The sequence below is a fragment of the Pomacea canaliculata genome, linkage group LG2 (genome assembly GCF_003073045.1).
Source record: "Pomacea canaliculata isolate SZHN2017 linkage group LG2, ASM307304v1, whole genome shotgun sequence".
Classification (NCBI taxonomy): Eukaryota; Metazoa; Mollusca; class Gastropoda; order Architaenioglossa; family Ampullariidae; genus Pomacea; species Pomacea canaliculata.
This window is the reverse complement of record NC_037591.1, coordinates 25,844,978-25,857,098: the sequence shown is the minus strand read 5'-3', so window position 1 is coordinate 25,857,098 and position 12,121 is coordinate 25,844,978. Positions and strand designations below refer to the sequence as shown.

Below are 12,121 nucleotides of genomic sequence, written 5' to 3'. Positions count from 1 at the left end.
CTTACATATTGGCAGCACTAATGTTAACAGTAATAAGAAGTATAATGTTTAGTAAAAGTTGAAATTCATAATTGAATTAGCCACAGAGATATAGAAATCCATGCATAAGTCATTTGAAGAAAAACTGATTAATCATGGGTACATCATAATCACTTTCTTTGTTTTTATTTTTGGGTGGGGGGGGGGGCTTTTAAACCATAAAGGTGTTTTATTTTTTTCTTTGTCTCACTTCACCAACTTATGTTAAGGTTGTTTTTTTTTTTTTTAACCAGAGTAACTATGGCAATAGAGCGTGTGGCTCATTATAAACGAGAAGCCTTGTTCCTGCTCAGTGACTACAAGCATGAGAGTTTCTTCAAGTTTTTCAGCCTTCGGATAGTCAAAACCTGTGACCAGCCAAGAATTAAAGAAAGGTTCAACCAGTTTATCTCTAGCAAGCAGTTTGGAGACTCAGACATCATTATCTTCCACAAGCAGCATGCAGTTCTTGTATTTAGCATCTGCTCTGTCAGCAGCAACTCTGATGTGCAGGTATAATAGTCTGTACTCATGTATGTTATACAAATATATCTATGCGCACACACAGCTGTTTACCTAATACAATCTTTCTGTATTTTCTGTAGAAGAAAAGGCATAATATGTAAATACAATTTAAAAATTTTTTAATAAGACTTGTAGATATATCTTATGATTCATTTCATTGCTATCGTCAACAGATTTGAGCTAAAGTAGAGAAGTAAATTGTTTTAACACTGTGATGTAGATCAGAAATTACAGCAGGGATCGGACAAATCAGTTTGCTTTGTAAAAGAGCTAGTATTGTCAAATGAACTTGCGTAACTTAAAAAAAATATAGTTTATTGATTGATTTTTAACACTTTCTTCCGTGTCATTCTTTTTCTGCTTTCTTATATTGCAGGAATGTAATAAATTAATAAAATAATAAGTAGTAAACTAAAATTTATTATTTTTTAATATGGCTTTCTAAATTTTAGGCAATGAATCAGAAATGCAAATTTTCAGAATGCAGGACTGAAAATGTATTTGGGAATACAGATTCCTTTAGGACTTCACTGAGCTGTGCATTTCTATCCACCTCTCTTACCTGCTCACCATGTACATGTAGTTGTATGATGTATAGTGAGCCTTCACACATGTATGACCCCTGCATGTTCCTCTTCCCACAGATGTAAGCCTTAATTGCTGGCACTCAAGTCCCAAGTCCCCACAAATGTAGACATATATATATACATATATATTTTATATACACCAGCGTACCTACCTGCTCACCCATGAATGTATATATATGAAGGATGGTGATAGGCATTGCCAGATGCATGATGGGGTCTTGTTTTGACATCCTGCCTAGAGCTGTATTTATATTGCCAGCATGATCATGATTTGGGACATGGGTAGATTAACCAACAGATAAAGGAAATCCCAGTGCTACAACAAATCTTTCTTATGAACCTGGAAGTAGGTACATTTATGATAGTAGTTGTAAACATAATGGACTTGAAAATATTATTTATTTACTTTTTGACAGTATATTCTTAAGCGTTTGCAAAAGTATCGACAGCAGCTGAACAAGTCGTATGAGATGATGGACAAGACACTGCATTTTCTAGGACTTCATCATTGCAGTGTGATTCCTATTCTAGTTACACCAAACCTCAAGCGCTCATTTCTAGCTAAAGTAACACCAAGAGACAAGGTGAGAATGTTGGCAGACCAAAAAAAAAAAAAGGGGGGAAACAAAATGTAAATGTTTAATTAACAGTGGAGATTAATTTTATGACCACTTTTTTTTCTTTTTGACAAATTCAGCATTGTATACTTTCCTTTCTTATCAAGGTATGTAATGTGTGTTCAGTTCTCCACCTTGTATACTTTATTTTTGTCTGTGTGCATATGTGGCCATAGGCTTAGAATAGACTGAAGTAGGCCTACATGTCTTTGTACATGAATACGTGCAATGTATAGGTTATTTGTTTTCCTGGATACTAATTGCTTAATGATAATTGATAGCACCATAAATATTTAAAATTTTTCTGTTGTCTTTGTTTATACAAAAATACTGGTGGGGAACACTTTAAAACCAATTTTGTTTTTCTTTCTTGTAGGGACTTCACAAACTGATGTTCACTATGAGCACTTTATGCTCTGATGAACTGCCTGCTGAGTTTCGGAATGAGTGGACATCTGAGGAACATTTTCAGACTCTTGTTGGTTGGTGGGAGAAAGTGAATGCAGAGACACAAAACAGAGGACCTAATCAGGAAGAATTGGAAGTTCTTGTTGGGAGTTTTTTGTGCCCAGAGTAAGCAAGTAGAGACTGGCTTAAAGTCCTTCCTACCCTGTATGGTCATATTTTGTCTTGCGTAGAATTGTTGCATCTTGTGCCAAAGCCTTCTATTTTGCATATGGTAACATTTTATCTTGCTGCTTCTTTTTACTTCAGGATATTCATTACATTGCTTAAAAGAATGAGAGTGGAACTATTTCTTTCCTGCTTTAATGGACAAAAGGAAATCCAAATACTTTAGAAACAAATCTGCTTTTATGCCATTCATCCCCCAAAAATTAACACACAATTGTGTCTTTGACATAAATCTTTTCAGCTGCTTATTTGTCTTATTACTGATTATCTTTCCAGGATGACGTTTATTAATAAATCATATTAACACTGAAAAAAATTGTTTGAGAAAATACAAAGTTTGTTAGGAAGGCATAATCACTTTTCTGTGTACCCTACATTTTATTTTTTGTGATCTGTAATTGCACTTTTTTCTCTGTACATCACTATTGATAGTCTTTTATTGTAGTTAGCTTTCTCTGCTCTTTTTAACCATGCTGTAGGCTTCCTCCCACCTTTTCATTTGCCATCATCTGATCTTCTCTATTGTCAGTCACTGAACTGTTTTTCCTCTGTGCTTATTTAATTTTCTCTTCCTGCTGTCTTCTTGTTACCTTGCCATACTATAACTTCTCGTTAACTCATTGTACCTTACTATATTGGTCATTAACCTAATCATTGAAGTAAATATGCCATGTAATCAGCAAAAAGGGGCTTTTCAAAAATGAAACTGAATGTTGTAGCATGTTCCAACAGATTATACTGAGAAAAGTCAGGTGTTATAGGAGAGGTACTGATGATAAGACCATTAACACATTTTACCCAAATTATAAGTTGTGTAGTAGAACTGATAGGACCAGTTCCTTTTTATGTTTAATGTGTCCTTTTGACAATATAAGAATTTCTGAACCTAGAAGAAAATTTAATTTTTTTTGAAATATTTGCTGGAAGAATAAATTTGCCACATTTTCATGAAGCCAGTTTTAGATATTTGCCTTAATTAAAGAATAAAACTTTTTTGCTTCATGCTTCTGGATGAGCAAAAAGTTGAGAAAAATGTTTAGAAAGATTGTCCATGATTAAGAAAGCTTGCATTTTCTTAAATGCCTTATAACATATATGCATGCAGCTAGCATAGTTGCTCAATGCCTTTTAAAGTGAAGAATTCTGGGGTGTATAAAGTTCTCTGGAGAGTGTTTTAGTCTTTTTTTATTTTTTTGGCACTATGTGCAGCTTGTCAGATGCAGGTTTTGATCAGACAAAAGAAATGCAACCTTCAGAGGAAAAGAAACTGTGCTTTGAGTCAGACAAACAGACCATAATTTCCAAGGCTGAAGCTTCCACCAAAACAGTTGTAGTAAGTATTGGTATCTAAATAATGAAATTTATTTCCTTAATGTGGTTACTTGAAAAGTGACAAAGATGACAAGGTCAGTATTGTTTCATTTCACAGTGAAACAGTGACACATAGCTTTACATATCTCTTTCAAGTTATCTGAACAGGTTACATATTAGTTCACAGTCAAAAGATAGACAAGAAGAATTCTGGGAAAAATCCCTTTTTATTTCTTCACTGTTTTTACCGGATCTGAACAAGCATTTTTGCATGAGTTCTGTCTTATACAAATTTAACTACTTTTTGTTGGGTCTTCAATAAAACTCCATAAAAACACTGTAATAGCATGAAAGAGCACAATAAAAATTTGAAATGTTCAGAAATTAAACAGTGCATGCTAAAGCCATTAAGCAGTAAGTTCAGATTTTGTTTGCTTGGGATTTAAAAGGGCATGCTGTCAGTGTCTCAAGTTCTTTTCTTTCTCCTAGGACCTCCTGAGCATGAGCCTGTCCATAGGCAATGTGACTAAGTCATTCAAGCAGTGCATGGAAGAGTATGTAGACCAGTATTTTCCCAAATTTATGGAAGAAACTTACAGAGTTCCTCCTGTACACTTCAACATCCAGAAGTTTGACTACCCAGCTGACAATAATCCTTACATTATCCTAAACATGCCCATGTCCAAAGACACAAGGGGAGACGAAGGTGAAAGTCGTGTGATCAGTGCCATTGAGATTCTTGGACTGAAGTCGGATGTGTTGTGCCCAGTGTTCATCATCTGTGATTTTCAGTACAACAACTATCTGAACAAGTTGAAGGAATCAATGTTTGAGAAAGGAGATGAGCGCAGACCTCAGCGGGCTTTTGGACAGAGTGTTCGTGCCCAGCATGATTGTTTGTTAATACACAGACGATACGGGATCATCATTATTTCTGTCAAAGCTGTGGGAGACAACTTCCATGAATGGGCCAACTCTGGCAGTGAGCGATGGACGGTATGTTATGTTGATCAAGCATTTTGCTTGTATTATAATTTTTTTATGGAGTGTACTTTGTGTAGGAGAGGTCAGAAGGGAATCCATCTTATCTGATAAAACTAGAACCCAGGTACCAATCTAAATAGTAATCTGTAGTCTACCAAATGTGAACCCTAATATCTTGATTAACTTTTTCATCTGTTGACATGTGATGTAGGCTGTGAAGAGGACACTAGGAAAAGTCCTAAAGCAGCTGCCAAGAGAAGAGAAGATGGTGGGCTTGGTGTTGAGTGACCTTACTGACAAGGTACCTTGTCATAAACTTGTGGCACTGCCTAATCTCTCTCGTCAAGACATCAATGCAGCCATCAGTGATGATACAGAACTCAAAAAGGTGGTGGTCTACATGGAAATCAGCTGAGCATTGCACTTTTCTCTGTATATGTGTGCATGCCACTGGGCCATGCTATTTCACATTTCTATCTGTCACACTCTTTCATATCTGTGTCAAATCTGGTTACACCATGGTTATAGCCTTTACCATGAACAACTAAAGGGATAGAGGAAGAACAGACAAATTTCTTGTATACTACATATATTAAAATATATAGGGTAGTACATACACATACACACACGTTTACTATTACTTAAAAGTACCATTTCCTTTTGGCCAGTGCATTCAAGGAATGTTCCCTGAAGTTGGCACAGGTGCATTCTTGTGCCAGGATGACTTGTGTGAGAGTAACCAGTCCATGTGGGAGGCACTGGAAGAGAAGCCAGAGCTGTTGGACAAATTGAATGACTGGTGGGTTCGATCCCTTGGCTATGGACAAGAGAATCTGCTATCAGAAAATCTGTGCAAACAAATTATTGGCCGGTAAGTGCCTATTGTTAATTTAAGCAGAAATACTAGATATATGAGAAAATCTTTATGTTCTCACAACAGATTCATTTGATGAAAATGGGAGGTTCTTTCCCACCCTTGTCATTACCAAATGGCAGATATGCTGAATACGTTCAGCAGTAGATTATTCTGACTTTTTAAAGAATGTTTTAACTTCTTTTCTTCTTCACCTACTGTTTTGCTTCTGCCTCTGTCCCACTTATCCCTCTGTCTTTCTGGCACCATCACGACAAGGTCACCAAGTAATCTGCTGCAGAGTATTAATCACTGTTATGACATGTTTTGTCTCAAATCCCAGATTGCTATCTTTTTATGAGCCAGGAAAAACCACAGTCTTCCAAAGTTCATTGTTGTCATGGCATCTTGTTTTAGAGCCTGAAAGGTTTTGCTTTCATGTGGCACTTACTATTAGGGGCAACTACTAGGCCACATTTGACTTATGTACCACATTCTGTTGTAGGTTCTGTGGGCTTTTGTCGACAGTAGAAGTGTGGACAGCTCAAACTCCACGAGTGGAAGTTCGCAGCATTGCTGAGGCCATCCAGGAAACAGCTGAGCGTTTCACCTGTGTTCTGCTCACTCCTGAACAGGTAAAACCAGAGGATGTTTGTCCAAGAATAAAAGAATATCGATTTTTGTAACTTTTACAAGACAGCTGTCTGCCATGATCACCAATGAGTGATGCTGTTAACACAATGTATGCAATGTATACAGCTTGCTATAGCTGGTTACATTCTAACTGCAGCTGATGTACTTTCATGTTTTTGCTATACTTTTCAATTTCTACAACAACATGGAAGGTACTACATTTAAAAGCTGATTCATTTTTTTTAGAATTTGACAACAGCATATCCAGTCTTGTTTAAACTGTAGATTGCACATGTGATGGGTATTGTGTTGTGGTATTGTCTCTGTGTGTACACTAGGGCAGCCCATCCTTCCAGGGTTTCCCTCTGGTACTCTGTTTTTACTTTTACCTCTGAAAATTTGCCTGTATATGGTGATGGGTATTTCCCCATTGCTTCCCTACCCTAAATTGCTTTGACAGGTGAGCAGGGCTGGGGTTGGGGAATTCGTGTTTTATGCTGAGTCAACAACTAAGACTATATCATGGCATAGTAGCCAGCCCTATAAACAGATGCCACATGCAGAGAAAGAATGGTGTGCCTAAGACTAGATCAGAACCCAGGACAGCCAATCCTCACTGTATTGGTGACAGACGCTAACCGTTGTGCCACCAGAGCACGCAACAGGCAAGCCAAACCAGGTGACTGCAGCCGAATGCTTTTCCTCCCTCAGCCAGTTAGGGGATTTTCGCCATCAGCACATGTAAAGACTTCCAGTGGTGAAGGCCATTAGCAAAAATATTTGGGCTGTCATGCCGAGCAGAGAGCAGAGGGAATGGGTGGGGTTCAAGAAAACTGCATGACCATCCATCAGAGAAGGGAAAACTTTCTGAAAACCCAGGAGGGACCCATGTAAAGTCCCTGTGCCACCTCAAAGGCAAAATGTGGCTAATGACAGCAGGTGGACCCAAATGTGTTCTATCTGTAATGGCCATGCTATCCTTCAACAGAAAAAGGGTTCACGTTCTGGGGTCAGTGAGGCAGTTGCTGCGTCAGGACCTCAGCCTCAAGAGGAAGAAACTCTGGAAATCAGAATTGCTAAGGATAACCACAGTCTTTGTTGCAACTACTGAAAATATCCCACGGCCAAAATATCTAAATATGCATGGCTAAATGGATAACAAAATAAGAAAATCTGACCTGTGTTTTGAAGATGGCCATGTTTCTCTTTATCACATTTTGTTTTTACATTTGCTTCACCTTCTGTGGTTTTCATTTTGTTATTCACATTTTTCCAGGTGAGCATCCTAAACTTGGAGAATAGGCTTGTGTTTTTGTCTGGACCACCGGGCAGTGGCAAGACACTGATACTGAGGTTGAAAGCTGAACAGTGGGCTAAAGCGGGCAATAATCTCATTATTATCAATATCAACCATGGATCTAAGGGACTGCCACTTGGCCATCTCATGGAACAGCAGGTATAGCAAAGTAGCGCTGTGATGCATGGAGTAGTAGCTTGCATTCCATCTGACATAATGAAAGTTTACAGTCATTACTCCCTATTTAAAGAAAACAGATCAAATAGTGGTACAATGGATTTGGATTTAGTCACCAGTTTCCTACCCTTTTCTGTTTTTTCTCGCACCCTATCCTTTTCTCGCCATGATATAACTTTAGTTGCTGGCACGGCTTAAAACGCAATCAACCAACCAACTGTATCCATTTTATAGTATACTTTTGATTGTTTTTATTCATCATTCCAGGGCTTCTGCTTACGCAAAAAATTGCGTACAGTACGCATTAAAAGTTCGGAGGACCCCTTCAATTTTTGTCAATGGGGTCCCCTTCAAATTTGGGCGAAGAACAGGGACCCCTTAAAAATCTGAAGAAGGCGTCCCTGGGACCCCAAAGAATTTAGCCTTAGCAGAAGCCCTGCATTCAAAATCCCATTCCCAGAGTCAGCCTTTTAAAGGTGTTTGAAAATATTTGATGAAACTGATCTTAGCTTGTTTACGCTGACAGCAGATATTTAAAAAAAAAAATGTAAATATAGAAGAATGATTTCTGATTGATATAGACAAAATATATACAAAATGATGCAGTTGGTTGATTCCAGCTTTTGATTTACTGTATCTTTTATCCAGTAACTTTATCATAGAGTACAACTTTCTGCCCTATTCAAGTGTTACACAGGTGCAGAAAGTAATGTGTTAATGGTGCTGTATTGCACTCTGCTGCATTAGCAGATTAGTACTAGCATTTAGTAATAGTAATGTGTTTGCTTTCATTATAGTTTGTTGACTGATCTTTCTCTGAATGTGCAGCTGAAAAAAAGCCTTGAAAAGGACCATGAATTTAGTTCCAATCATTTGAAAAATTCCTTACCTCAAGACTTCAACTTAAATATGCAGAACAGTGCAGGCATGGATAGTTTAGAAGGTATGAAAGACAATGTTTCTTCATACCTTGGTTCACCTGGAAGAACATCATCATCATCATTTGTCCATTCAGGAAATGTTTCTGAACTTGTCATTCATCGTATTGATCTTGACAGCAGTTCCCCTCATACCTTGGAGAAATTGCTAGAGATTCCATCAGGATCTTACCTGGTAATTGATGAAATCAGGCAGACCTCCTGGAATATCATTTCCTGGCTGCTGAAGCATTGCAATCCCAAATCCCTGTGGTGTGCTGGGCAGTATGGAGAAGACCCTCCACCTACTTTTGAAAAGCATCTACTGAAACAGATCATCCGCTGTCCACCCATGGTTCAGCGTGTCCTAAAAAGAGCTGAGCCAGAACTGGGCAATGTAAAAACAGAGTGGTTTGAAACAAGGTACAAAATTTTTTAAAAGTTACATCCTGACTACAGATGCAGATGTAGAATGCAATATGGAAAATGCATTGTTCCTTATGTCATTTGAAACAATTATAAAATGATGATAATTGCCAGAATCGTGTGCCTAATAACATACACCTACACATTTTCTAATTCACATTTGTGTTCATGTAGATATCTATGTCTGGGTTTGTGTTTAAATGATTTTTTTCATTATTTTTCTTAATTGAAATTTTTTTTACCTGGACTTATTTTGAGTAGCAGCATCAGGAAAATGTTATGATGGCATTATGGATGGCTTTGATCATTGGCAGTGCATTTTCCAATATGTAATACATGAGCCACTGAACAAGTCAGTAAATGAGTAATTAATTAAATGAAATGCAAGGCAGTCAGGAAAATCAAATCTACAAAGGAAAAAAAAATAAAGAGAAAAAATGTAATGTCCCTATATGCTTTTTGTGAAATCTGTTTCAGTGCTCCACATGGTTTGCCGACGGATGGCTCTAGACCATGGATCATCTTCCACAGTAAACACGAGACACCCGTGAAGGTGCCTCTTGACTGCACTCACTGCGGGCAGGAACTTGCAGACATCTTTTCCCAGACACTGAAGCTTGTGCCACCTTTGATGCAAGACTACACCAGGCAGAGAAAATCTGGGCCAGCTCCGTTCCTTGGAATTGCTCCACCTTTGATGTGGAAGGATGTTGTAATTGTGTGCAGAGATGTGGATGACAACTGTGGTTTCCTCAAGGGGCTGAGGAGCAGAGGCATCCTTTGCACAGTCATTACAGATACATCCAATCCACATGTTGCACTTCCTGAGAAAGATGAAATAATATTCACAACACCCTTTGCGATGACAGGGCTAGAGAGACGGGTTGTGGTTTTCCTACCATTTGAAGCGAAGGACATTCTTATGACTGACTCTGACAAGGATGTGGAGGACATCCCCAGGACTGTAAAGGGTTTCCAGGATGATCTAAAACTAGGTCAGGCGATTTCTGAATTGACAGCTGAGAATAAGGTGTGTTTGTGGTACACTGCCTCACGCTGCATGGGTCAGCTTATTATTTTCATTCCATGAGAAATCATTTGGCAGCAAGGATATCTTTCAATAGACTATAATAGAGAGTTGAACACCTTTACTCAGCCATTAACTAAAATGCACAGGGTAACCTCACTGTCTGTTATGGCTGTTGTGGTTTCTACAAAATATGTCCCAGTGCCTTAAACTCATGTTACTATGTGCTAGCTGAATACTTTAGTTTCTGAGTAGGCATTGAAATCTTACTAAATCAAGCCAATTTTTTTTAAAGTATTCTGATGATTATAAAACAGGATAAAGTACAAACTTTTTTCACTAGAGATTCATTAAAGGCTAAAATTCTGGCAAAATTATTTTTTAATGAATGGGTTTTACTTATAAGATACTGATTCCCAAAATCTGAATGAAAAACTTCTTGTTGCCAAGATACATAATTTTAAAGCAGCAGAGATTTCACTTGAGTTTTTGGCAAAGGTGAGGACTTAATTTCCTGCAATGTTACAACAGTAAGCTGACTGAGAAAGCAACATCTCATTTGAGAATGCCTTCAGAGATTAAATCAGTAATTAATTAGGTTGATCCATGTGTACATGTAATTCACAACACATTTTTATAACAAACTAGTAATATAACAGTAAATGATGATATAATAAAATAAACTTTGTTCTGCTAACTTTCCAGCATATTTGAGTATAATTTTGTGCTTAACTTAAATAGCTTGACACTGTTTACATTGTTACAAAATGATTCCTTATTGACCTACTAAAATTTTTAGGACTGCAATAAATTTGCCCTTAGTTTGACAAGCAGATTGCATATAACCGTTTTACTTAAAACATGAGAATCTTTTGACCTATTGTCATTGAAGTTTGTTCATAACTTGATCAGGTACACACATCCATTGTGTAAAGGAACTCTTTACTCAGGAGCTATAATTCATTTTATTTATATACACACACATAAAAGACTTCATGCTTTAAGTTATGCAGATAATTTTTATAATTTGATATTTTACTGATATTTTTGTAGGTATTTTGATACTTTCCTTGATATTTATATTGATGCATTGACTTTGAGTTTGATGTTCCTACTTTACATTAATGTGATTGTGTTTTATTTAAGCTTATAATAATGGTCTATATATGCTGAGAAGCACAATATTCCACACTTTCTATGCCATTGTTATGTTTGTAATTATTAAAGTGCTGTTGCTGAGTAAATGTGCCATAATAGGATGTTTGCATTCCACACATTTGGAAAGTTGAAGAGACTGTAATAACAAATTTGTCTTTGATGTATTTGCATTTACCTTCATCAATTGTAGTGTCTTTTACATTTTTTTTATTTTAGTGGCATATTATGTGTAAATGCTTTTGGTTAGGTGTAAGATAGTCCCTTAACTCTTAGGAGTCACTTTGTAGACTGTTTTTATGAATGCATGCGTGAGTGTCATATTTTTTTCTTGGTCCATATTCTATAGTTAGAATAAAAGATGTCGCAAATATCGCTTAAGGAATCATTTTTCTGCAGCTGCCTTTCTTGATGTTGTTTAATTGGTTGTTTCCTTGCGGCAATTTAGAATTTTCTAGGTATAGTCACTGCCTTTTGAAAATGATGAGTCAAAAATCAGAGGTTTCATGTCAGTCCTTAGCATCAAGGAAAGTCATTAGACGTTGCAGAATTTCAGGGCCAGAAATAGTTGTGAAGAATCAATGATATCTGGAATGTGTTTTTGTTTGACTTGTAAAGAGATTCTGGATATTAAGCCCAGTCTAGAGGGACAGTCACATTGTGAAATACAGGTACTCACAAGTGGCCTTTACTTCACATTTTGTGCAGACATGATTGGTGGATTATATTTTTATTCTTGCTCTGATTTTATGTACATGTATATTAAGTCTTGAATATTAAATATGAATTTAAGACTAGATATAGTTACAAGTAAGATCTTCATAAATTTGATCAAAAGTGGGCTTCTCGTTAATTGTAGAGATCACTTTACCACTTTTACCAAGTAACAGAAATGTTAATTTGGTGCAGAAATGTGAAGATTAAGCTTGCTGTTCACTATGATAAAAGTAGTTGAGAAATT

General features: G+C 36.9%; 1 protein-coding gene across 6 annotated transcripts in view; it reads left to right on the top strand.

The window, feature by feature from the left end:
• LOC112558205 overlaps positions 1–12,121 on the top strand; it is an 18,017-nt gene extending 5,896 nt beyond the window's left edge. For 5 of the 6 annotated variants that reach the window (XM_025228504.1, XM_025228503.1, XM_025228502.1 and 2 more), the window contains exons 6-16: positions 273–531; positions 1,547–1,714; positions 2,124–2,320; positions 3,590–3,713; positions 4,181–4,687; positions 4,887–5,063; positions 5,344–5,546; positions 6,034–6,163; positions 7,438–7,617; positions 8,464–8,975; positions 9,456–12,121. In XM_025228504.1, the coding sequence (XP_025084289.1) occupies positions 273–531; positions 1,547–1,714; positions 2,124–2,320; positions 3,590–3,713; positions 4,181–4,687; positions 4,887–5,063; positions 5,344–5,546; positions 6,034–6,163; positions 7,438–7,617; positions 8,464–8,975; positions 9,456–10,068 (3,070 nt within the window). In that variant the 3' untranslated portion in view covers positions 10,069–12,121. The remainder of the gene's footprint in view (positions 1–272; positions 532–1,546; positions 1,715–2,123; positions 2,321–3,589; positions 3,714–4,180; positions 4,688–4,886; positions 5,064–5,343; positions 5,547–6,033; positions 6,164–7,437; positions 7,618–8,463; positions 8,976–9,455) is intronic. The other variant, XM_025228507.1, reaches the window with a different exon arrangement.